Source organism: Salmo salar, chromosome ssa19 (assembly GCF_905237065.1).
Source record: "Salmo salar chromosome ssa19, Ssal_v3.1, whole genome shotgun sequence".
Taxonomy (NCBI): Eukaryota; Metazoa; Chordata; class Actinopteri; order Salmoniformes; family Salmonidae; genus Salmo; species Salmo salar.
The window spans coordinates 41,477,892-41,505,493 of NC_059460.1; the positions used below are offsets into that span (position 1 = coordinate 41,477,892).

The 27,602-nt window shown below is 44.3% G+C and overlaps 1 protein-coding gene across 1 annotated transcript; it reads right to left on the reverse strand.

Annotated features, from left to right (window-relative positions):
• Positions 1-26,774, reverse strand: LOC106578798 (uncharacterized protein C6orf118). The gene is made up of 13 exons (XM_014157960.2): positions 26,665-26,774; positions 25,816-26,031; positions 25,295-25,629; positions 18,232-18,394; positions 13,420-13,542; positions 11,917-11,976; positions 11,389-11,507; positions 9,255-9,313; positions 9,002-9,108; positions 5,468-5,575; positions 4,132-4,185; positions 1,929-1,990; positions 1-494 (listed from the first exon to the last, which is right to left on the reverse strand). The coding sequence occupies exons 2-13, from the start codon at positions 26,023-26,025 to the stop codon at positions 425-427; spliced, it is 1,470 nt and encodes a 489-aa protein (XP_014013435.1). The 5' UTR covers positions 26,026-26,031; positions 26,665-26,774; the 3' UTR covers positions 1-424.
• Positions 26,775-27,602: the final 828 nt, after the last annotated feature.

A 27,602-nucleotide genomic window follows, 5' to 3' on the forward strand; every position in this document is an offset into this window, starting at 1 on the left:
TAAAATCACGTCACTATTTATTTGGACCGGCGGTTGTATGGTTTGCTAGTATGACATCACAGCCATATTTACTATAATCATCACCACATTTAACAAAAGCCTCAATTATATCTTTATTGTTAAAACACTATTAAATAGTCTGATAAGTCAAATAAGATATTTCAATGGCGTCATTACAGCACCATTGACTCTGGTAAGGACTCCATTTCAATGTGTGGTCATTGCTGTTGTAACTAATGCCATTGTACTTCTGTTACCATCGGAGATATTTTAATGTCAGCTTGAATAACAATTATGAAAAGTGATGTGAAGCTTGGCGAATGAGTAAATATCCCGTCTTCCAGAATGTCTAGTAATGGTCTTCAGATCAGCTTGTTAAAGACTACCCCCTAGTGGACAGAATGAGGTACTGTTCCAAACGCTACTAATTTACTAGTGGTTGCGTTGTAGCTTCCTCGTGTAGCAGGGCGGTCCATATTTTGTCCCACACCTCCCTGTGAATAGAACCAGATCACAGAGCCAACGGTGAGAGAAAGAATTTCTCTGCTAATAATTTAGCTTGTTTTTATTTGACCTGTATTTTGTCATATATTTTGCCCAAGAGAGACCAGGGCCCGTATCCACAACGCATCATCGATTAGGAGTGCTGATCTAGCATCAGTTTCGACTTCTAGATCATAATGGAAAAATATTGTATGGGCAGATCCTAGATCTGCACTTCTACTATGAGACGCTTTGTGGCTACAAGCCCTGGACCAAACCAGCAACAGGTATGTGTACTGTATATTCAGGGCAGATCTAACAGTAAGGTTAGGGGTTAGGGGTTAAGGGTAAGGGGTTAGGGGCTAAGGGTTAGGGGCTAAGGATTAAGGGTTAGGGGCTAAGGGTTAAGGTTTAGGGGTTAAGGGTTATGGGTTAAGGTTTAGGGGTTAAGGGTTAGGGGTTAAGGGTTAGGGGTTAAGGTTTAGGGGTTAGCGGCTAAGGGTTAGGGGTTAAGGTTTAGGGGTTAAGGTTTAAGGGTTCTGGGTTAGGGGTTAAGGTTTAGGGGTTAAGGTTTAGGGGTTCTGGGTTAGGGGTTAAGGGTTAGGGGTTCTGGGTTAAGGGTTAGGGATTAAGGGTTAGGAGTTCTGGGTTAGGGGTTCTGGTTTAGGGGTTCTGGGTTAGGGGTTAAGGTTTAGGGGTTCTGGGTTAGGGGTTCTGGGTTAGGGGTTAAGGTTTAGGGGTTCTGGGTTAGGGGTTCTGAGTTAGGGGTTCCGGGTTAGGGGTTCTGGGTTAGGGGTTCTGGGTTAGGGATTAAGGTTTAGGGGTTCTGGTTTAGGGGTTAAGGTTTAGGGTTCTGGTTTAGGGGTTAAGGGTTAGGGATTAAGGGTTAGGAGTTCTGGGTTAGGGGTTAGGGGTTAAGGTTTAGGGTTCTGGTTTAGGGGTTAGGGGTTCTGGTTTAGGGGTTAAGGTTTAGGGTTCTGGTTTAGGGGTTAAGGGTTAAGGTTTAGGGTTCTGGTTTAGGGGTTAAGGTTTAGGGTTCTGGTTTAGGGGTTAAGGTTTAGGGTTCTGGTTTAGGGGTTAAGGGTTAAGGTTTAGGGTTCTGGTTTAGGGGTTAAGGTTTAGGGTTCCGGTTTAGGGGTTAAGGTTTAGGGTTCTGGTTTAGGGGTTAAGGTTTAGGGTTCTGGTTTAGGGGTTAAAGCTTAAGGTTTAGGGTTCTGGTTTAGGGGTTAAGGATTAGGGGTTAAGGGTTAGGTTTCTACAGGCTGAATCCAACGCATTAACATTTCTGAATCAATGTGTAATTGGGATGATGAGGAGGATGAGGAACAATCAATCAATATCTTAACTGTCCCAACTGGGACATGTTGTTGTCAACCATACAACAGATATACACAGAAGATACATAGTGAGATTGGTTACAGTCTTAAAATGAGGATGATACGTACGCTTTCACATCCTTGCTTGCTTTCACTCTGTTCAGGATCATATTGAGGTTGCTTTCCAGATCCTTCAAGACACAGAGAGACCAATGAGTATAGAAAATGCATTGTATATTAAATAAAATGTAAATCAAATGTATTTTATTTACAGATACCCATCCTAAAATCTCAAAGAGTTTTACAGATACCCATCCTAAAATCCCAAAGAGTTTTACAGATACCCATCCTAAAATCCCAAAGAGCTTTACAGATACCCATCCTAAAATCTCAGAGTTTTACAGATACCCATCCTAAAATCCCAAAGAGTTTTACAGATACCCATCCTAAAATCCCAAAGAGTTTTACAGATACCCATCCTAAAATCTCAAAGAGTTTTACAGATACCCATCCTAAAATCTCAAAGAGTTTTACAGATACCCATCCTAAAATCCCAAAGAGTTTTACAGATACCCATCCTAAAATCTCAAAGAGTTTTACAGATACCCATCCTAAAATCCCAAAGAGCTTTACAGATACCCATCCTCAAACCCCAAAGAGCAAGCAATGCAGAGGCAGAAGCACAGTGGCTAGGAACAACTCCCTAGAAACCTAAAGAGGAACCAGGCCTGAGGGGTGGAACCAGGCCTGAGGGGTGGAACCAGGCCTGAAGGGGAGGAACCAGGCCTGAAGGGGTGGAACCAGGCCTGAGGGGTGGAACCAGGCCTGAAGGGGTGGAACCAGGCCTGAATTGGTGGAACCAGACCTGAATTGTTGGAACCAGACCTGAGGGGTGGAACCAGGCCTGAGGGGAGGAACCAGGCCTGAAGGGGTGGAACCAGGCCTGAAGGGGAGGAACCAGGCCTGAAGGGGTGGAACCAGACCTGAAGTAGTGTAGTGTAGTATATTGTATTGTAGTGTATTGTAGTGTATTGTATTGTAGTGTAGTGTAGTGTAGTGTAGTGCAGTGTATTGTAGTGCAGTGTATTGTAGTGTAGTGTAGTGTAGTGTATTGTAGTGTATTGTAGTGTAGTGCAGTGTATTGTAGTGTTAGTAGTGTAGTGCAGTGTATTGTAGTGTATTGTAGTGTAGTGTAGTGTATTGTAGTGTAGTGTATTGTAGTGTAGTGTAGTGTAGTGTATTGTAGTCTATTGTAGTGTCATCTCTGACTATTGGTCCACCTACAAAGAGTACAGACAGCACATACAGCACAGACAGCACATACAGCACAGTACATACAGCACAGTACAGCACAGCACATACAGCACAGTACATACAGCACAGCACAGTACATACAGCACATACAGCACAGCACACTGAAACATACAGCACAGTACATACAGCACAGCACAGTACAGCACACACAGCACAGTACATACAGCACATGCAGCACAGTACATACAGCACATACAGCACAGTACAGCACAGCACAGCACATACAGCACAGTACATACAGCACAGCACAGTACATACAGCACATACAGCACAGCACACTGCACATACAGCACAGTACATACAGCACAGCACAGTACAGCACACACAGCACAGTACATACAACACATACAGCACAGTACATACAGCACAGCACAGTACAGCACACACAGCACAGTACATACAGCACAAACAGTACAGTACATTCAGCACATACAGTACAGTACAGACAGCACACACAGCACAGTACATACAGCACATACAGCACAGTACATACAGCACACACAGCATAGTACATACAGCACACACAGCACAGTACATACAGTACAGTACAGTACATTACATTACATACATACATACATACATACATACATACAGTACAGTACATACAGCACATACATCACATACAGTACAGTACATACAGCACATACATACATTACAGTACATACAGTACATACATTACATACATACAGCACAGTACATACAAAACAGTACATACAGCACACACAGCACAGTACATTCAGCACATACAGTACAGTACATACAGCACATACAGTACATACATACAGCACAATACATACAGTACAGTACATACAGTACAGTACATACAGAACAGTACATACATACAGCACATACAGTGCAGTACACACAGTACATACAGCACATACAGTACATACATACAGCACAGTACATACATACAGCACAGTACATACATACAGTACATACATACATACATACAGTACATACAGTCATGTAAAAATATGATAATATTTCAACTGGGTCAAAGTACTAAATGACTTGCCTTGTTGGTGTTTCTGAAGCGTTCATTTGAGGCCAGTAGTCTCATGATCTCTCCCTGCAGGAGATAACAGACACACACACACACACACACACACACACACACACACACACACACACACACACACACACACACACACACACACACACACACACACACACACACAGTACTCCAGTGAACTGCCCTACGATAAAGGGAGTCAGTCTGTACATTACCGATGATAAGCTGTTTGTAAAGGGCATGCAGGTCATAACATACGTGGAGAGCAAAGCAGGACATAAGTCTATCCAACGTGTGTTTGTGAATGTGAGTCATAGAGATATGTCATTCTACTGTGTGAGTAAACGTGTCTGCTGCTTTTACTGGGCAGGGAGGGCTGACTGGAAAAGAGATGTCAATCTCTGAAGGGCACATTAAATAACTTTGAAAATACGTTGACAGTAGTATTTTACCCACTTCATCCAACATAGAACTATAACAGCCATACGCCTATGTTAAGCCACAAGGTGCTCCCCAGTAGGATATCCCTATTGGAGCTGTGGTTAATACCTCATCTGGTGCTCCCCCAGTAGGATATCCCTATTGGAGCTGTGGTTAATACCTCATCTGGAGCTCCCCCAGTAGGATATCCCTATTGGAGCTGTGGTTAATACCTCATCTGGTGCTCCCCCAGTAGGATATCCCTATTGGAGCTGTGGTTAATACCTCATCTGGTGCTCCCCCAGTAGGATATCCCTATTGGAGCTGTGGTTAATACCTCATCTGGTGCTCCCCCAGTAGGATATCCCTATTGGAGCTGTGGTTAATACCTCATCTGGAGCTCCCCCAGTAGGATATCCCTATTGGAGCTGTGGTTAATACCTCATCTGGAGCTCCCCCAGTAGGATATCCCTATTGGAGCTGTGGTTAATACCTCATCTGGTGCTCCCCCAGTAGGATATCCCTATTGGAGCTGTGGTTAATACCTCATCTGGTGCTCCCCCAGTAGGATATCCCTATTGGAGCTGTGGTTAATACCTCATCTGGTGCTCCCCAGTAGGATATCCCTATTGGAGCTGTGGTTAATACCTCATCTGGAGCTCCCCCAGTAGGATATCCCTATTGGAGCTGTGGTTAATACCTCATCTGGTGCTCCCCCAGTAGGATATCCCTATTGGAGCTGTGGTTAATACCTCATCTGGTGCTCCCCCAGTAGGATATCCCTATTGGAGCTGTGGTTAATACCTCATCTGGTGCTCCCCCAGTAGGATATCCCTATTGGAGTTGTGGTTAAATACCTGGTCTGGGCCTGGACTTTGCTGCATATCTCTTAAGACTCGTCTCTGATTTGTGTATGTACCTTAGAGTCTCTGATGCATCTCTCTGTAGCTCCCGTGGTGATGATGGACACCATCTTCTCCTTGAGTTCCTTCTGTAGCAGCTGGACCTCCTCCCACATGATCCACACCTGATAATACATACATACAGTACATAGTACATACAGTATATATTTATTTCAACTTTATTTAACCAGGTAGGCTAGTTGAGAACAAGTTCTCATACATACAGTACTTAGTACATACAGCACAGTACCTACAGTACATAGTACATACAGTACATACATACAGAACAGTACATACAGTACGTACACACAAAGTACATACATACAGTACATACAGTATGTACACTACACACAGTACATACAGTACAGTACATACAGTACAGTACATGCAGTACGTACAGTACATACAGTACATGCACTACATACAGAACAGTACATACAGTGATCCACACCTGATAATACAGTACATACAGTACAGTACATACAGCACAGTACATACAGTGATCCACACCTGATAATACAGTACATACAGAACAGTACATACAGAAGAGTACATACAGTACAGTACATACAGTACAGTACATACAGTGATCCACACCTGATAATACAGTACATACAGAACAGTACATACAATACAATACATACAGTACAGTACATACAGTGATCCACACCTGATAATACGGTACATACAGTACAGTACAGTACAGTACATACAGAAGAGTACATACAGTACAGTACATACAGTACACTACATACAGTGATCCACACCTGATAATACAGTACATACAGTACAGTACATACAGTGATCCACACCTGATAATACAGTACATACAGTACAGTACATAAAGTACAGTACATACAGTGATCCACACCTGAGACCACTACAGCCCTGTGTGTAGACTGAGCTACAGAGGACCACTACAGCCCTGTGTGTAGACTGAGCTACAGAGGCCCACTACAGCCCTGTGTGTAGACTGAGCTACAGAGGACCACTACAGTCCTGTGTGTAGACAGGACCACTACAGCCCTGTGTGTAGACTGAGCTACAGAGGACCACTACAGCCCTGTGTATAGACTGAGCTACAGAGGACCACTACAGCCCTGTGTGTAGACTGAGCTACAGAGGACCACTACAGCCCTGTGTATAGACTGAGCTACAGAGGACCACTACAGCCCTGTGTGTAGACTGAGCTACAGAGGACCACTACAGCCCTGTGTGTAGACTGAGCTACAGAGGACCACTACAACCCTGTGTGTAGACTGAGCTACAGAGGACCACTACAGCCCTGTGTGTAGACTGAGCTACAGAGGACCACTACAGCCCTGTGTGTAGACTGAGCTACAGAGGACCACTACAGCCCTGTGTGTAGACTGAGCTACAGAGGACCACTACAACCCTGTGTGTAGACTGAGCTACAGAGGACCACTACAGCCCTGTGTGTAGACTGAGCTACAGAGGACCACTACAGCCCTGTGTGTAGACTGAGCTACAGAGGACCACTACAGCCCTGTGTGTAGACTGAGCTACAGAGTACCACTACAGCCCTGTGTGTAGACTGAGCTACAGAGGACCACTACAGTCCTGTGTGTAGACTGAGCTACAGAGGACCACTACAGCCCTGTGTGTAGACTGAGCTACAGAGGACCACTACAGCCCTGTGTGTAGACTGAGCTACAGAGTACCACTACAGCCCTGTGTGTAGACTGAGCTACAGAGGACCTGATAGTTAACAGAACCGTGGCTTAGTGGTAACGCTCCCCACTCTCAACACACATGCAACTCCCCACCGTCTCTCCATCTCTGAATCCCCACCTGCCATTTGTTATCTGTCAAAATTGAGCTTAAAATGTATTTAAAAAAATAAGATATATATATATATATATATATATATATATATATATACTGCTCAAAAAAATAAAGGGAACACTTAAACAACACAATGTAACTCCAAGTCAATCACACTTCTGTGAAATCAAACTGTCCACTTAGGAAGCAACACTGATTGACAATAAATTTCACATGCTGTTGTGCAAATGGAATAGACAACAGGTGGAAATTATAGGCAATTAGCAAGACACCCCCAATAAAGGAGTGGTGGGGACCACAGACCACTTCTCTGTTCCTATGCTTCCTGGCTGATGTTTTGGTCACTTTTGAATGCTGGCGGTGCTTTCACTCTAGTGGTAGCATGAGACGGAGTCTACAACCCACACAAGTGGCTCAGGTAGTGCAGCTCATCCAGGATGGCACATCAATGCGAGCTGTGGCAAGAAGGTTTGCTGTGTCTGTCAGCGTAGTGTCCAGAGCATGGAGGCACTACCAGGAGACAGGCCAGTACATCAGGAGATGTGGAGGAGGCCGTAGGAGGGCAACAACCCAGCAGCAGGACCGCTACCTCCGCCTTTGTGCAAGGAGGAGCAGGAGAAGCACTGCCAGAGCCCTGCAAAATGACCTCCAGCAGGCCACAAATGTGCATGTGTCTGCTCAAACGGTCAGAAACAGACTCCATGAGGGTGGTATGAGGGCCCGACGTCCACAGGTGGGGGTTGTGCTTACAGCCCAACACCGTGCAGGACGTTTGGCATTTGCCAGAGAACACCAAGATTGGCAAATTCGCCACTGGCGCCCTGTGCTCTTCACAGATGAAAGCATGTTCACACTGAGCAGATGTGACAGACGTGACAGAGTCTGGAGACGCCGTGGAGAACGTTCTGCTGCCTGCAACATCCTCCAGCATGACCGGTTTGGCGGTGGGTCAGTCATGGTGTGGGGTGGCATTTCTTTGGGGGCCGCACAGCCCTCCATGTGCTCGCCAGAGGTAGCCTGACTGCCATTAGGTACCGAGATGAGATCCTCAGACCCCTCGTGAGACCATATGCTGGTGCGGATGGCCCTGGGTTCCTCCTAATGCAAGACAATGCTAGACCTCATGTGGCTGGAGTGTGTCAGCAGTTCCTGCAAGAGGAAGGCATTGATGCTATGGACTGGCCCGCCCGTTCCCCAGACCTGAATCCAATTGAGAACATCTTGGACATCATGTCTCGCTCCATCCACCAACGCCACGTTGCACCACAGACTGTCCAGGAGTTGGCGGATGCTTTAGTCCAGGTCTGGGAGGAGATCCCTCAGGAGACCATCCGCCACCTCATCAGGAGCATGCCCAGGCGTTGTAGGGAGGTCATACAGGCACGTGGAGGCCACACACACACTACTGAGCCTCATTTTGACTTGTTTTAAGGACATTACATCAAAGTTGGATCAGCCTGTAGTGTGGTTTTCCACTTTAATTTTGAGTGTGACTCCAAATCCAGACCTCCATGGGTTGATAAATTGGATTTCCATTGATTATTTTTGTGTGATTTTGTTGTCAGCACATTCAACTATGTAAAGAAAAAAGTATTTAATAAGATTATTTCATTCATTCAGATCTAGGATGTGTTATTTTAGTGTTCCCTTTATTTTTTTGAGCAGTGTATATATATATTAATAAATATATATATATAAATAAAAAAAAGATATATTATGTATGTTATGTATGTTATGTTCCATACCTGACGTCTCTTAGGCTGGACACGATCTATAAAGGAGACAGCCTCTTCACCTGGCCTCATCAGACCTGGCAGGGTGGCCTCCTTACGGGTGGCCTCCTTACGGATCCCTGGCATCAATCAATCAACCAATCAATCAATTCCAATACATCAAACAATCAAGCCAATTCATTATTAATCAAGCAAGCCATTCAATCAATCAATCAACAATCAAAAAAACACAGCAATACATCAACTAAACAATCAATCAATCAACCTTTATCCTCTGGGATTTCCATGACTCTGTCACGTGCGTTCTGAAACTGATTCCTGACTCTGGGGAAACAGAGAATAGGAAACAGAGAATACAATCAAATCAAAAATAAGTCAAGTCAAATTTTTGTCAAAGTGCATTATCACACAAGCTCTCTAAATACTTTACAAAGGAAATCAATACATTTCAAAACTATGAATTCAATACAAGTTTTTGGAATAAAAGTTTTTGTATTCTATGTTTTGAACAAAAGCAAAGTATTTGTATAACATCAACTACAGGAGCTAGATTCAATCCACAGCGCGGACGATCCGCGTTCTAGAGGGATAGATATTTAAAAGCAATTTTCACGCATTCAAGTAGACTGGGGAAAAAGGGGAAATCTGATAGTTGAGTGAAGTTCAATCTAGTGGTTCTCTGCACGGGCTGATATTTCTTCTGCACGGCAGTACCGTGGGAGCTGCACGCCTGCGCACGCCGTTTAGAAGGACCATTGGTAGGAAGCATTAGTTTTTACTGACCAAAGTAACAACACAGTGTGGTCAAAGACTTAGTAACTTAGTTGTATTCACTATCTGATTACCTATAACTACAAACAGTTACAGTATGTTTCGTTTTTTTACATATTTATTAACTTATTTCCGGAAATGTCTAAACTACCCACAATCCACTATTTCTCAAAGTCATATGGACAATCTACTCTGCGTTAATTTTCTCAAGCTGGCTAACGTTAGCCACTAGCCATGCAGACCGAATGTTGGCAGTGGTAAACTACAACTATCAATCACAAGGAGGTATGACGTAAACAACCAATCAGATTCCCCACACATGGGGGCCGCATGATCTCCATGAAGTAGGCTGCCAGAGTTTTCAACCTTGTCTCAGCACTAGTGCGCAACAGTAGCTGACTCACTGTGCCGTTGTGATCATTTCCATCTGCCTGGAGCCTTCCTCCAATCACCCTCTTATTGTTGACTCTTCTCCTCGTCTCCTCCTATACCCTGAACCCCCTCTGTCTTATTGTTGACTCTTCTCCTCGTCTCCTCCTATACCCTGAACCCCCTCTGTCTTATTGTTAACTCTTTCCCGTCGTCTCCTCCTATACCCTGAACCCCCTCTGTCTTATCGTTAACTCTTTCCCGTCATCTCCTGACCCAATGTGCCTCTGGAATATATCTACTCTATTGCTATTGGATTTGCTTACTCTCCCCTGGCCGGTGCCTCTGAAGCTTCTCTCTCCTTGGCCCTTCTTTGGTAGCTAACTCAGCCGTCAATCGGTAAGTCTCCGCTCTCTCTACTTTATATCTGTTGTCTTTGTGTTGTTGTTATGTTCTGTGGGTTCCTGCCTGTGCTAGACTAGTTGGTGTTGTTCTCTGGCTTACTACTTAGCCATGTCGACCGTAGTGGTTGGCTAGCTGGGCTAGCTGGGCTAGTTGGCTAGCTGGCTAAACTTACTAACTTTAGCTGGCTGGCTTGCTGGCTAAGATAACTGCATATACCAGTAACATTATTTGATAACTGGTTAGATGGTGTTATGTATTTCCAAAACGTTGGTTTACTTTAATTGAGCTGTGAGCTAGGTGTTGATAGCAACTGGCTGACTCATGCAGAGCTAACCTAACCTTAGCAGGCTGGTATGGCTAACTTTAGCAGGCTAGTTGGCTAGCAACCTTGCAAGCAGATTTGCAAGAATAAATTCATAAAGTATTAGCTTGTACATTGTCTAAAAATGTTATTGAAACCAGTAGTCATGAGTGCAAAGATTTGGTTTAATTTGAAGTTGTATATTTGAAGTTATTTCTGTTGGAGTTTACATTATAGGGAATAGGCTGACTTTGCAGGTCCTCCATATTACGCCACACCCCGCAAAGACATTTTCCGGCATGACTTTGGCATTCTGATTGGTTTTATGCAATAACTCGAAAAATAGAGATGTGAAGTGTAACTTTGCATTGGGACTTTTTATGTGTATACTAATGCAAATCCATGATGTTACATGTGGTTACGTTTATGCTACCTACCCTTTAAATTTTAATTGTGCTACAATGACGATCTTCTGCGCTATGGATTGAATTTAGACGCTAGTACAATGTATTCCAGTATATATATATCCATTCCCTCAGAGACCCATCCCTACCTGTCATTCTCCTCCAGGGCCCTCTGCGCCTCCTCTCCCAGCCGGGACACCTCCTTCCCAGCTTCCTCCAGATCCTCTGCCCCTACGAGGGCCAGACCACCCAGCGGAGCCAGCTCAGACTGACCACACCACAGAGAGGAGGAGGGATAGAATACTCAATGAAGATCAGTACAATATAGTGCACTGCTGGTTTCCTATTCCACCGGATAATTAATTGTACCCACCTGCTGTCCCAGGTCTAAATCAGTCCCTGATTAGAGGTGAATCACCCACCTGGTGTCCCAGGTCTAAATCAGTCCCCGATAAGAGGGGAGGAATGACAAAAAGCAGTGGAACTGGCTTCGAGGTCCAGATTGGAATTTGAGGATATAGAGGACTTAAATAAGGGTTACAGTACTCAATCAAAAGCTCAATTAGTGTCAGTACAGACCTCCATATGCAGTGAAAGCACAATAATTGAGTAAGATTTCCATATAATTAGGCTACAAATAAACTTGAAAAAAATCTGAATGTGTTTGTAATATTTACCAAGTCCTCGAGAGATGTCTGGGAGTCCAGAATAGAGTTGAGGTACAGATCATAGTCTGTCTGGAAAGCAGAAGGGAGAAACACAGATTGAAGAATAATAATAACAATAACAACAACAACAAAATAATAATAATAACAATAATAACAACAACAATAATAGTAATAATAATAATAACAATAGTAACAATAACAATAATAACAATAACAATAATAATTATACCAACAACAATAATAACAATAGTAATAATAATAACAATAGTAACAATAATAACAATATCAATAATAATAACAACAACAATAATAATAATAACAAGAATAAGAACAATAATAATAACAATAATAATAATTTTGGATTGGATTTTTAGAGCGCCTTTCTACCAACTGAAGTACTCAAAGTGCTTTACATGGGAAGAGGGAAACCATCCTCTAATTCAGGAGACTGTCAGTCTCTCAGTCTCCCAGTCCCTATTCTCTAATTCAGGGGACTGTCAGTCTCTCAGTCTCCCAGTCCCTATCCTCTAATTCAGGGGACTGTCAGTCTCTCAGTCTCCCAGTCCCTATTCTCTAATTCAGGGGACTGTCAGTCTCTCAGGCTCCCAGTCCCTATTCTCTAATTCAGGGGACTGTCAGTCTCTCAGGCTCCCAGTCCCTATTCTCTAATTCAGGGGACTGTCAGTCTCTCAGGCTCCCAGTCCCTATTCTCTAATTCAGGGGACTGTCAGTCTCTCAGGCTCCCAGTCCCTATCCTCTAATTCAGGGGACTGTCAGTCTCTCAGTCTCCCAGTCCCTATCCTCTAATTCAGGGGACTGTCAGTCTCTCAGGCTCCCAGTCCCTATCCTCTAATTCAGGGGACTGTCAGTCTCTCAGTCTCCCAGTCCCTATCCTCTAATTCAGGGGACTGTCAGTCTCTCAGGCTCCCAGTCCCTATCCTCTAATTCAGGGGACTGTCAGTCTCTCAGGCTTCCAGTCCCTATCCTCTAATTCAGGGGACTGTCAGTCTCTCAGGCTCCCAGCCTCCCGTGGAGCGAGAGAGGTAAGGGAGAGGAGAGGGAGATGTAAGGGAGAGGAGAGGTAAGGGAGAGGAGAGGGAGAGAGGTAAGGGAGAGGAGAGGGAGAGGAGGAGAGGGAGAGAGGAGAGGGAGGGAGGTAAGGTAGAGGAGGAGAGGGAGGGAGGTAAGGTAGAGGAGAGGGAGAGAGGTAAGGTAGAGGAGAGGGAGAGAGGGGGAGAGGAGAGGGAAGGAGGTAAGGTAGAGGAGAGGGAGAGAGGTAAGGTAGAGGAGAGGGAGAGAGGTAAGGGAGAGGAGGAGAGGGAGAGAGGTAAGGGAAAGGAGGAGAGGGAGAGAGGTAAGGGAGAGGAGAGGGAGAGAGGTAAGGGAGAGGAGGAGAGGGAGAGAGGTAAGGGAGAGGAGAGGGAGAGAGGTAAGGGAGAGGAGGAGAGGGAGAGAGGTAAGGGAAAGGAGGAGAGGGAGAGAGGTAAGGGAGAGGAGAGGAAATGGAAAAACCTTGATTTCCCTGAGGATGTCTCTGAATACTGGCGAGCCTTCACAGACATTGTTGAAGACGTCACTGAACACCCCCAGGCGGTCTCTACTGGGCCAGCTCTGGTCTGACAGCCTCCTCAGCTCCTGGGGAAGGAGACACACATCATATTGTACGGTAATAACTCAGTCACAGCTGCACCTGTGTGAAGTGAAGAGGAAGATGGGGAGAAACGCTATCTGGAGTGTTATGATGAACTCAACACCTCTAGGGGACTGAAGAATACTGGTGAACTCAACACCTCTAGGGGACTGAAGAATACTGCTGAACTCAACACCTCTAGGGGACTGAAGAATACTGCTGAACTCAACACCTCTAGGGGACTGAAGAATACTGATGAACTCAGCACCTCTAGGGGACTGAAGAATACTGCTGAACTCAACACCTCTAGGGGACTGAAGAATACTGATGAACTCAACACCTCTAGGGGACTGAAGAATACTGCTGAACTCAGCACCTCTAGGGGACTGAAGAATACTGATGAACTCAACACCTCTAGGGGACTGAAGAATACTGCTGAACTCAACACCTCTAGGGGACTGAAGAATACTGCTGAACTCAACACCTCTAGGGGACTGAAGAATACTGATGAACTCAACACCTCTAGGGGACTGAAGAATACTGCTGAACTCAACACCTCTAGGGGACTGAAGAATACTGCTGAACTCAACACCTCTAGGGGACTGAAGAATACTGCTGAACTCAACACCTCTAGGGGACTGAAGAATACTGCTGAACTCAACACCTCTAGGGGACTGAAGAATACTGCTGAACTCAACACCTCTAGGGACTGAAGAATACTGCTGAACTCAACACCTCTAGGGGACTGAAGAATACTGCTGAACTCAACACCTCTAGGGGACTGAAGAATACTGCTGAACTCAACACCTCTAGGGACTGAAGAATACTGCTGAACTCAACACCTCTAGGGGACTGAAGAATACTGCTGAACTCAACACCTCTAGGGGACTGAAGAATACTGCTGAACTCAACACCTCTAGGGGACTGAAGAATACTGATGAACTCAACACCTCTAGGGGACTGAAGAATACTGATGAACTCAACACCTCTAGGGGACTGAAGAATACTGCTGAACTCAACACCTCTAGGGACTGAAGAATACTGCTGAACTCAACACCTCTAGGGGACTGAAGAATACTGCTGAACTCAACACCTCTAGGGGACTGAAGAATACTGGTGAACTCAACACCTCTAGGGGACTGAAGAATACTGCTGAACTCAACACCTCTAGGGGACTGAAGAATACTGCTGAACTCAACACCTCTAGGGGACTGAAGAATACTGATGAACTCAGCACCTCTAGGGGACTGAAGAATACTGGTGAACTCAACACCTCTAGGGGACTGAAGAATACTGCTGAACTCAACACCTCTAGGGGACTGAAGAATACTGATGAACTCAGCACCTCTAGGGGACTGAAGAATACTGCTGAACTCAACACCTCTAGGGGACTGAAGAATACTGATGAACTCAACACCTCTAGGGGACTGAAGAATACTGCTGAACTCAACACCTCTAGGGGACTGAAGAATACTGATGAACTCAACACCTCTAGGGACTGAAGAATACTGCTGAACTCAACACCTCTAGGGGACTGAAGAATACTGCTGAACTCAACACCTCTAGGGGACTGAAGAATACTGCTGAACTCAACACCTCTAGGGGACTGAAGAATACTGCTGAACTCAACACCTCTAGGGGACTGAAGAATACTGCTGAACTCAACACCTCTAGGGACTGAAGAATACTGCTGAACTCAACACCTCTAGGGGACTGAAGAATACTGCTGAACTCAACACCTCTAGGGGACTGAAGAATACTGCTGAACTCAACACCTCTAGGGACTGAAGAATACTGCTGAACTCAACACCTCTAGGGGACTGAAGAATACTGCTGAACTCAACACCTCTAGGGGACTGAAGAATACTGCTGAACTCAACACCTCTAGGGGACTGAAGAATACTGATGAACTCAACACCTCTAGGGGACTGAAGAATACTGATGAACTCAACACCTCTAGGGGACTGAAGAATACTGCTGAACTCAACACCTCTAGGGACTGAAGAATACTGCTGAACTCAACACCTCTAGGGGACTGAAGAATACTGCTGAACTCAACACCTCTAGGGGACTGAAGAATACTGGTGAACTCAGCACCTCTAGGGGACTGAAGAATACTGGTGAACTCAACACCTCTAGGGGACTGAAGAATACTGCTGAAGTCAACACCTCTAGGGGACTGAAGAATACTGATGAACTCAACACCTCTAGGGGACTGAAGAATACTGCTGAACTCAACACCTCTAGGGGACTGAAGAATACTGCTGAACTCAACACCTCTAGGGGACTGAAGAATACTGCTGAACTCAACACCTCTAGGGGACTGAAGAATACTGATGAACTCAACACCTCTAGGGGACTGAAGAATACTGATGAACTCAACACCTCTAGGGGACTGAAGAATACTGCTGAACTCAACACCTCTAGGGACTGAAGAATACTGCTGAACTCAACACCTCTAGGGGACTGAAGAATACTGCTGAACTCAACACCTCTAGGGGACTGAAGAATACTGGTGAACTCAGCACCTCTAGGGGACTGAAGAATACTGGTGAACTCAACACCTCTAGGGGACTGAAGAATACTGCTGAAGTCAACACCTCTAGGGGACTGAAGAATACTGATGAACTCAACACCTCTAGGGGACTGAAGAATACTGCTGAACTCAACACCTCTAGGGGACTGAAGAATACTGCTGAACTCAACACCTCTAGGGGACTGAAGAATACTGATGAACTCAACACTTCTAGGGGACTGAATAATACTGCTGAACTCAGCACCTCTAGGGGACTGAAGAATACTGCTGAACTCAACACCTCTAGGGGACTGAAGAATACTGCTGAACTCAACACCTCTAGGGACTGAAGAATACTGCTGAACTCAACACCTCTAGGGGACTGAAGAATACTGCTGAACTCAACACCTCTAGGGGACTGAAGAATACTGCTGAACTCAACACCTCTAGCCTCTCTGGGCTAGGTGGCACCAAATCGTCCCACCTACGTAACAGCCAGTTGAATCCTGTGGCGCGATTTTCAAATACCTTAGAAATGCTATTACTTCAATTTCTCAAACATATGACTATTTTACAGCTATTTAAAGACAAGACTCTCGTTAATCTAACCACACTGTCCGATTTCAAAAAGGCTTTACAACAAAAGCAAAACATTAGATTATGTCAGCAGAGTACCCAGCCAGAAATAATCAGACACCCATTTTTCAAGCTAGCATATAATGTCACATAAACCCAAACCACAGCTAAATGTAGCACTAACCTTTGATGATCTTCATCAGATGACAACCCTAGGACATTATGTTATACAATACATGCATGTTTTGTTCAATCAAGTTCATATTTATATCAAAAACCAGCTTTTTACATTAGCATGTGACGTTCAGAACTAGCATACGCCCCGCAAACTTCCGGGGAATTTACTAACAATTTACTAAATTACTCACGATAAACGTTCACAAAAAGCATAACAATTATTTTAAGAATTATAGATACAGAACTCCTCTATGCACTCGATATGTCCGATTTTAAAATAGCTTTTTGGTGAAAGCACATTTTGCAATATTCTAAGTACATAGCCCAGCCATCACGGGCTAGCTATTTAGACACCCAGCAAGTTTAGCCTTCACCAAAATCAGATTTACTATTACAAAAGTTTGATTACCTTTGATGTTCTTCGTCAGAATGCACTCCCAGGACTTCTACTTCAATAACAAATGTTGGTTTGGTCCCAAATAATCCATCGTTATATCCAAACAGCGGCGTTTTGTTCGTATGCGTTCAAGAAACTATCCGAAATGGTAAATCAGGGTTACGAGCATGGCGCATTTCGTGACAAAAAATTCTAAATATTCCATTACTGTACTTCGAAGCATGTCAACCGCTGTTTAAAATCAATTTTTATGCAATTTATCTCGTAAAAAGCGATAATATTCCGACCGGGAATCTGCGTTTCGGTAAATAGAGGAAAAAAAGAAAGACGGGGCGACCAGTGCACGCGCCTAAGCCCACTGTCTCCTGATCGGCCACTTGACAAAGGCGATAATGTGTTTCAGCCTGGGGCTGGAATGACGACATTCAGCTTTTTCCCGGGCTCTGAGAGCCTATGGGAGCCGTGGGAAGTGTCACGTTACCGCAGAGATCCTTTGTTTTGGAAAGAGATGTCAAAGAAAGCCAGTAAATGGTCAGACAGGCCACTTCCTGTAAAGGAATCTCTCAGGTTTTTGCCTGCCATATGAGTTCTGTTATACTCACAGACACCATTCAAACAGTTTTAGAAACTTTAGGGTGTTTTCTATCCATATCTAATAAGTATATGCATATTCTAGTTACTGGGTAGGAGTAGTAACCAGATTAAATCGGGTACGTTTTTTATCCGGCCGTGTAAATACTGCCCCCGAGCCCTAAGAGGCTAGGGGACTGAAGAATACTGCTGAACTCAACACCTCTAGGGGACTGAAAAAAACAGCCCTATAATTTACAGCATACTATTCCCTCTCGTAGGCCTATTATTACCTATGGAGGATATGTACCACTTGTTTCAAATAATGAATCCCAAAGAAACATAGAAGTAAACCATGGGTTATTACGGTTTAATTAGTATGTTATGGTATCACGTGATGTTTATACTGTACCGGGTCAAATTTGTACAACCAAAGACAAACACATTAGTCTTCCTCACCTTCTCTAGCTTCCACTCGTAGACCTCAGCAGCCTTGTTCCCGCTGATCCAGTTCCTGTCCCTGAGGTCCTGCTTCCTCAACACCTGTCTGTCAAAGTGTCTCATCATCCTCATCTGGTCCTTCTTGGTCAGGCCCCCCAGGTGAGACTGAGTGAACCAGTACCTGTGGATGAACCAGGTGAGACTAAGTGAACCAGTACCTGTGGATGAACCAGGTGAGACTGAGTGAACCAGTACCTGTGGATGAACCAGGTGAGACTGAGTGAACCAGTACCTGTGGATGAACCAGGTGAGACTGAGTGAACCAGTACCTGTAGATGGACCAGGTGAGACTGACTGAACCAGTACCTGTGGATGAACCAGGTGAGACTGAGTGAACCAGTACCTGTAGATGGACCAGGTGAGACTGACTGAACCAGTACCTGTAGATCATGGACCAGGTGAGACTGAGTGAACCAGTACCTGTAGATGGACCAGGTGAGACTGACTGAACCAGTACCTGTAGATGGACCAGGTGAGACTGACTGAACCAGTACCTGTAGATCATGGACCAGGTGAGACTGAGTGAACCAGTACCTGTGGATGAACCAGGTGAGACTAAGTGAACCAGTACCTGTGGATGAACCAGGTGAGACTGAGTGAACCAGTACCTGTAGATGGACCAGGTGAGACTGACTGAACCAGTACCTGTAGATGGACCAGGTGAGACTGACTGAACCAGTACCTGTAGATCATGGACCAGGTGAGACTGAGTGAACCAGTACCTGTAGATGGACCAGGTGAGACTGACTGAACCAGTACCTGTAGATCATGGACCAGGTGAGACTGAGTGAACCAGTACCTGTAGAGGGACCAGGTGAGACTGACTGAACCAGTACCTGTAGATCATGGACCAAAGAATGATGTGTAAGAGGGTCCTGTGATGTGTTAGAGGGTCCTGTGATGTGTTAGAGGGTCCTGTGATGTGTTAGAGGATTCTGTGATGTGTAAGAGGGTCCTGTGATGTGTTAGAGGGTCCTGTGATGTGTTAGAGGGTTCTGTGATGTGTTAGAGGGTCCTGTGATGTGTTAGAGGGTCCTGTGATGTGTAAGAGGGTCCTGTGATGTGTTAGAGGGTCCTGTGATGTGTAAGAGGGTCCTGTGATGTGTTAGAGGGTTCTGTGATGTGTAAGAGGGTCCTGTGATGTGTTAGAGGGTTCTGTGATGTGTTAGAGGGTTCTGTGATGTGTTAGAGGGTCCTGTGATGTGTTAGAGGGTCCTGTGATGTGTTAGAGGGTTCTGTGATGTGTTAGAGGGTCCTGTGATGTGTTAGAGGGTTCTGTGATGTGTTAGAGGGTTCTGTGATGTGTAAGAGGGTCCTGTGATGTGTTAGAGGGTCCTGTGATGTGTTAGAGGGTCCTGTGATGTGTAAGAGGGTTCTGTGATGTGTTAGAGGGTCCTGTGATGTGTTAGAGGGTTCTGTGATGTGTTAGAGGGTCCTGTGATGTGTTAGAGGGTCCTGTGATGTGTTAGAGGGTCCTGTGATGTGTTAGAGGGTCCTGTGATGTGTTAGAGGGTTCTGTGATGTGTTAGAGGGTCCTGTGATGTGTTAGAGGGTCCTGTGATGTGTTAGAGGGTCCTGTGATGTGTTAGAGGGTCCTGTGATGTGTAAGAGGGTCCTGTGATGTGTAAGAGGGTCCTGTGATGTGTAAGAGGGTCCTGTGATGTGTTAGAGGGTCCTGTGTGGCTCAGTCAGTAGAGCATAGCGCTTGCGACGCCAAAGGTCAAGGGTTAAATTCCCGCTGGGGCCACCCATACGTAAAATGCATGCATGACTGTCTGTAAATCGCTTTAGATAGACGTGTTTGCTAAATGGAATATACTATACTAGTAAGACAAGGGCAACATGTGCAATTTATAACAAAACATATAATTGCATCCATTGTTCCTGAGCAGGTGCCGGTCTGACCTGATGAAGAGAATAGGATGCAGTGTGCACTCTCTTTTTCGCCTTTTATTTAATGTCCAATGAATGTGACCGGTAGGCCTATGTCACAATAAAACATGGAGGACTCCTCAACGGTTCTTTGGGAAGGGTTCTATGTGGAACCACACTGACCCAAAGAACCCTTGAGCCCTTCAATTGTTATTTGCAGTAAAAAAATATACACTGCTCAAAAATATAAAGGGAACACTTAAACAACACAATGTAACTCCAAGTCAATCACACTTCTGTGAAATCAAACTGTCCACTTAGGAAGCAACACTGATTAACAATAAATTTCACATGCTGTTGTGCAAATGGAATAGACAACAGGTGGAAATTATAGGCAATTAGCAAGACACCCCCAATAAAGGAGTGGTTCTGTAGGTGGTGACCACAGACCACTGCTCAGTTCCTATGCTTCCTGGCTGATGTTTTGGTCACTTTTGAATGCTGGCGGTGCTTTCACTCTAGTGGAAGCATGAGACGGAGTCTACAACCCACACAAGTGGCTCAGGTAGTGCAGCTCATCCAGGATGGCACATCAATGCGAGCTGTGGCAAGAAGGTTTGCTGTGTCTGTCAGCGTAGTGTCCAGAGCATGGAGGTGCTACCAGGAGACAGGCCAGTACATCAGGAGACGTGGAGGAGGCCATAGGAGGGCAACAACCCAGCAGCAGGCCCGCTACCTCCGCCTTTGTGCAAGGAGGAGCAGGAGGAGCACTGCCAGAGCCCTGCAAAATGACCTCCAGCAGGCCACAAATGTGCATGTGTCTGCTCAAACGGTCAGAAACAGACTCCATGAGGGTGGTATGAGGGCCCGACGTCCACAGGTGGGGGTTGTGCTTACAGCCCAACACCGTGCAGGACGTTTGGCATTTGCCAGAGAACACCAAGATTGGCAAATTCGCCACTGGCGCCCTGTACTCTTCACAGATGAAAGCAGGTTCACACTGAGCACATGTGACAGACGTGACAGAGTCTGGAGACGCCGTGGAGAACGTTCTGCTGCCTGCAACATCCTCCAGCATGACCGGTTTGGCGGTGGGTCAGTCATGGTGTGGGGTGGCATTTCTTTGGGGGGCCGCACGTGAGGTAGCCTGACTGCCATTAGGTACCGAGATGAGATCCTCAGACCCCTTGTGAGACCATATGCTGGTGCGGTTGGCCCTGGGTTCCTCCTAATGCAAGACAATGCTAGACCTCATGTGGCTGGAGTGTGTCAGCAGTTCCTGCAACAGGAAGGCATTGATGCTATGGACTGGTCCGCCCGTTCCCCAGACCTGAATCCAATTGAGCACATCTGGGACATCATGTCTCGCTCCATCCACCAACGCCACGTTGCACCACAGACTGTCCAGGAGTTGGCGGATGCTTTAGTCCAGGTCTGGGAGGAGATCCCTCAGGAGACCATCCGCCACCTCATCAGGAGCATGCCCAGGCATTGTAGGGAGGTCATACAGGCACGTGGAGGCCACACACACTACTGAGCCTCATTTTGACTTGTTTTAAGGACATGACATCAAAGTTGGATCAGCCTGTAGTGTGGTTTTCCACTTTAATTTTGAGTGTGACTCCAAATCCAGACCTCCATGGGTTGATAAATTGGATTTCCATTGATTATTTTTGTGTGATTTTGTTGTCAGCACATTCAACTATGTAAAGAAAAAAGTATTTAATAAGATTATTTCATTCATTCAGATCTAGGATGTGTTATTTTAGTGTTCCTTTATTTTTTTGAGCAGTGTATAGTGATCATTTTAGTGATGGGTCCAATGTGGCTCAGTTGGTAGAGCTTAGCGCTTGCAATGCCAGGGTTGTGGGGTTTCATTCTCATGGGGGACCAGTACCAATATGTATGAACTCACTTGGATAAGAGCGTGTGATAAATGACAAAAATGTTACTAGAATAGAATAGTCTAGAATATTTAGGGCCGTGGCTTACTCACAGCTCTTTTTGCGCAACTGTGAGTGAAAGTGTCATTCAACCGTGAGTGAGAGTGTCATTCAACTGTGAGTAAATGAGTCATTCCAGTTCATCTAATCTGTTGTGTTATGCTGTTACATGTTATATATGACTACGGCTAGTGACGGTGTCTTGTGAAAGACTTGTGGATGGCCTTGTGTCAACTGAGAATGGTTGACTAAGTCAGTAGTTCTCAATTGTCTCCTCAGGGACCCCCAGCGGTTCCAGAGGTAGCACACCTGATTCAACTTGTTAATAAACACAATAATAAAACGTACGGAAATGTAACAACATAATATGGCTGTTAAAACAGAATAAAACAAACCTGGGTGGTTCTCCAAAGAACCTTAGAGATTGAGAAATGTTCTTTATAGAACCATTCTCCATGAAAGTTCTATAAAGAACCATAAAAAAGGGTTCTATATAGCCCCAAAAAGGGTTGTAACCATAGCGGAACCCTTTTTTGGTGCTATATAGAACCTTTTTTAATGGTTCTCTATAGAACCTTTATACCACCCTACATGTTCCATTTAGAACCTTATGAGCACAGTACTTTATAGAACCTTCAAAAAAAGGTTCTATATAGCACCAAAAAGGGTTCCGCTATGGTTACAAGCCAAACAACCCTTATTTGGCTCTATATAGAACCATTCGTTTTTAGTGTGTATGTGTTGAGTGTGTAATGTGCAGTTTATTTTTTATACATCAGTACCGTGGGCGTTAGAATTCCGTGGCATTTGGGCTCCCGGTCTAAGGCACTGCATCTCAGTGCAAGAGGCGTCACTACAGTCCTTGGTTTGAATCCAAGCTGTATCACATCCGGCCGTGATTGGGAGTCCCATAGGGCGGCGCACAATTGGCCCAGCGTCGTCCGGGTTTAGCCGGGGTAGGCCGTCATTGTAAATAAGATTTTGTTCTTAACTGACTTGCCTAGTTAAATAAAGTAAAAAATGAATATATATATTTATTAGTATGAAGAATATAATTGAACATAGCTGAATAAAATAGAAAGTATATTTTCTCCAAACGATTTGAGGGAGTGCGCACATGCGGCTATTCGGTGTTGAGCGGTTAACAAAGAAACAGGTCCTCCTATATGCTTAATTTAGATTTATGAATGTAACTTTAGTTGTTCTACAAATGTTGCGCTATATGTTTTGATTTTTAATACATTGTAAGGCTGCATGATGAGACTCTAATGATGATTTGAAAAAAGCTGCATGAAAGACATGAGCTCTGCTTTGTTTTTTTGAGCAGGCTTTACACACTTCATCAGTCTCTCATTCACAATTCGACAAGCACTTGATAATGCCTCAAATTTCCTGGCGGCATCCCCTTTGTGTGGCCGTAATGCCCACTAAAATATTCCATGCCTTTTACGGCCATTGGGTCTTTCTCACATTGGGTCTTTCGCACTGGCTACAAGTGAAGACAGACACATCGGGGACGCGACTGCGCGTGTCCGTATCCAATTCCGAGGCGCATATTGAAGATACTGGAAGAAATGTCCACATTTACTTTTCTTCAGCCAACAAAATGAGCACTAGCCTATGTCAATCTACTGTCCCCCATAAAACAACATTTGACCTATTCTATTCTGTGGAGAAATAAATATGTGACTCGTTTCAGGAAATTAGGCGTATGTCGCACGTCACAGGAGCAGCATTTGAACGTATACATTTAAAAAAAAAAAAAATATATATATATATATATATATATATATATATGCATTTTCTTGGCAGAAATGCCTTCTGGAACGTGAACTTTCATGTGCCTTAATAACAAACTCGTATTCCATCCATAAATATGAATACAATTGTTAAATTACGAGCCTAGTTGGTTTAGCCATGGAAAAACTGAGGAAACTTCCCACTAGCCATGATTGGCTGAGATAATGTATAGGCTGGACATGCCGGGAGATGAGTTTGGATTGGTCTGCCATGTAGCACGCTTCTGTCTATAATGTCAGCTGATCAGTATGTGTTGACAGTCCTATCTACCACACCGTTTTTGAAAGATATAACATTAGCCATCGAGAACTACAAAAGTTTTGCTACTTTTCTCAACAACATTGATGCCCTGAATTTAACAGACGCTATCGAGAGATCAGTTGGAAAAAGTGATGGGCTACTTTCTGCACACGCCACAATCAGTGTGAACTGTAGTGACTTGACACAAAGCTGGCCAAATAAGATGTAGCTACGAACAAAACGGAGTTAAATGGTTCCAGTCTGCCGTGACGCGTTCATGCATGTATACGGGTAAGAGTCTAGCTACATTTTCTAGACATAATTTTGTCAGAAAGTCATTTTTATTGCAAAGCATACTGCTAGTTAGCTAGCAAACATTAGTGATAGGCTAATATTGTCACCCATCAGACTATTCTTGATTTAATCTTGTCTTTACATATACTAAATAATATATGTGTGAAATTTGTTTTGATTTAGAATGGACCATTATCATATAAAAAAATACATGTTATCTATGCACTTAAATAGCGAATGGAGGATGCTATTCCCGTGGTTCATTTTCATGCCAGAGAAGTAATATGTTTAATATTAGGAAAGTAGGCCTAGCCTATAGAAAGCTTATGGGAGCCTCCTCTTTTTAATAGAGGCCATCACTCTGTTTTCTCTAGCCTATAGAAATATTGCACAACATTAGCTCATGGGCTCTCATGAAGTGTTTGATTAGATTTTAAATAAAATTTGCATTGATGTCAGAGTGATTACAGGGATAATAGAGTGCTGAGTACCAGGCAGTTGGCAAGTTTGGTAGGCTACTAATGACCATCAGCAGCATCAGAGCTTGGAGAAGCCTAGTTACCGTGACAAAACAGTCACGTGGAATTTTACTGCGGTCATGACCCGTGACCGCCGGAGTGCCGGTAATACGTTCACCCTAACAGCCCTAGTAATGCTTTCACTGATTACACATAAATGAAGATAGTTCCTACATGATAGATTGTTTGCGTTATTATCAAACTGATCTTGTGTCCTTTCTGTCATCCTGTGAACCCCGTTCATTGCTGCTCGCCGCTATATTTATTATTATTGTCCTTACCTATCCTGATTCCCCTCCTCAACACCTCCAGGAGGTTAGGTCTGTGATACTACAGTTTTATTATCATTATTACCTGTTCTGGTTCCCCTCAACACCTCCAGGAGGTTTGGTCCGTGATGCTATGCTGGGTTTGACCAGGAAGAGCTCAGAGGTGTCCAGAACCATCTTGAGACTTGTTTTCCTCCTCTCTCTTTCTTCTCCCTCCTCTCCCTTCGTTCCTCTCTGTGTGTCAGTAAGGCTCTCATGCTGCCCAGGCTTCAAGACTGTAGGTTTTAGCCCCTTGGCGACAGTGAAGTCAAACATGGCTTCCGTCATCTTCTCGATGTTGGCGGCCATCTTGGTTTCTCTCTGGAGGCGTTGCGTAAAAGGACTGGGACTCAGGCCTTCCTCCTCATCCTTCTCCCTGTCCTGGAGATAATGAATATGTTCATGTTAGGCTTTGTTGTTGTGTCATTGTAAGCAGTGATGTAATGGTAAAACAAATTGGTGGGTAAATGCAGCTCGCCCGTGAAAAAATGTAATGCTCTCTATACTTTCAATGCATTTTTCTGCAAAATGGTACTGAATATAGAAAGAAAACAGTGGGGGAAAGACCTCAGACATCTCCCAGATTGGTTCCTCTGTCCTCCTCCGGTGGGGCTGGGTCTGGCTCAGGGCATAAGGGCTCAGGTGGCCACAGCTGTATGTTTGGATGTCAGCCTTGTGGGCCATCTCTGCTCCCAGGAGAAGGCTCTGGAGCTCCCGGCGTAAGTCAGAAACCCTCAGCATCCGAGGCTTGTTAGGGGTGGTAGCCTTGGTAGACATGGCTGGCTGAGAGGAAGGCGGGAAGGAACTTGCATGTGGTATTGGAAAGATGTGTGCTTTTTTTTGGTCATTGAAGGCTAAATATTACGCCTTTTTAAATGAAAGCACTAACAGCAAGTCACTCTTTCTGTTTATGGACTAGCACGTTAAATGTAGCAAAGTATTGCCGAGTGTGCTCCTGAGTGGCGCAGCAGTCTAAGGCACTGCATCTCAGTGAGTCCCATTTGTTCTTAACTGACTTGCCTTGTTAAATAAAGGTTAAATATATATTTTTGAATTGTCTACTCAGAATATCTATAGCCTATAACTTGCACATATTCTATTCATTGACCTAATTGAAAGCTCTACCAAGAAACATGGTTAGCATTTTGCTCTGTTAATAATTACACTGTATTTCACGGTAGATGTGCATCATGTGCACATTATTTGTCTAGCAAGCACCGTAATTTGGTAATGTCAAATCCATGAGTTTAGGTAGACATTCTGCCATGTGGGTGCTGTGCGATCGGCGCAACGCACGGACGTACGCAAATAAGTAAACTATAGCTAAACGTTTCTATGAGACGATATAAACACTGTAATTCGCAGGAAATAACTACACCAACTTCATATTGCCGAAGCATAATGTACTGTACTCACCCGCGTCTGTCTGCCCAGAGGTGAAGAGTAAAGTTCAGAGAAAATATCCCTGTTTTCTCCAGACGGTTGTCAGGGGATACCGCGCGTCAACACACGGTGGCGGAAGTTTATATTATTTAACCTTTTATTTTAACAGGGAGTCATACTGAGACCAAGGTCTCTTTTACAGATGAGCCCTGAATTATATAGATTACAAAAAATGCACACATCAAAATAAAAATACAAAATGCAAGCAGAAAGAAAGAAAAACACATTCATAAAAAACAAACACATTTATTAGTAAAAAGGTCATCAATCAGCGTTCTGAATTACCCTAGAGGCATCAGAACATCAAATTTCTGAAAATGTTGAAGATTTTCCCACAAATAAGGTGCAACAAAAACTAAAAGCTGATTTACCTAACTCAGTAGAGACCAAAGGAATTTCCTGAGTTAGCCATCCCTGTACAGGATGTTGTAACTAATGGAATTAGAAACTGTCTGGTTCTAGCCCTGAATGCTGATTGGCTTACAGCCATGGTATATCAGACCATATACCACGGGTATGACAAAGCATTTATTTTTACTGCTCTAATTACGTTGGTAACCAGTTGATAATAACAATAAGAGACCTCTGGGATTTGTGGTAAATGGCTAATATACCACGGCTAAGGGCTGTATCCAGGCACTCCGAGTTGTGTCGCGTAAGAACAGCGCTTAGCCGTGGTATATTGGCCATATACCACACCCCCTCGGGCCTTATTGCTTAAGTAACCCACGCGTGCCATTTCAACAAAGAAGCCAACACCTTCACACTTTTAGGTTTACAGAACTATAGCGTTTGGCAGATGATAAACTATTTTATCATCAAGAAGTCAAAGAATTAAAATGGAGCGTATGATATCTTTCTGTATTCCTTGCTGGCAACATAAAAATATTCCCAGACCTAAAAGTAGCTTC

What these genes read in the sequence shown, in the direction of transcription:
- LOC106578798 (XM_014157960.2), bottom strand. Translation starts at nt 26,025, where the DNA reads ATGTCTACCAAGGCTACCACCCCTAACAAGCCTCGGATGCTGAGGGTT. An exon ending in AGACATCTCTCGAGGACTTG is followed by an intron (nt 11,508 to 11,916) that starts GTAAATATTACA and finishes TGGTGTGGTCAG; the next exon opens with TCTGAGCTGGCTCCGCTGGG. An exon ending in GCTTCAGAAACACCAACAAG is followed by an intron (nt 1,991 to 4,131) that starts GCAAGTCATTTA and finishes TGTGTCTTGAAG; the next exon opens with GATCTGGAAAGCAACCTCAA.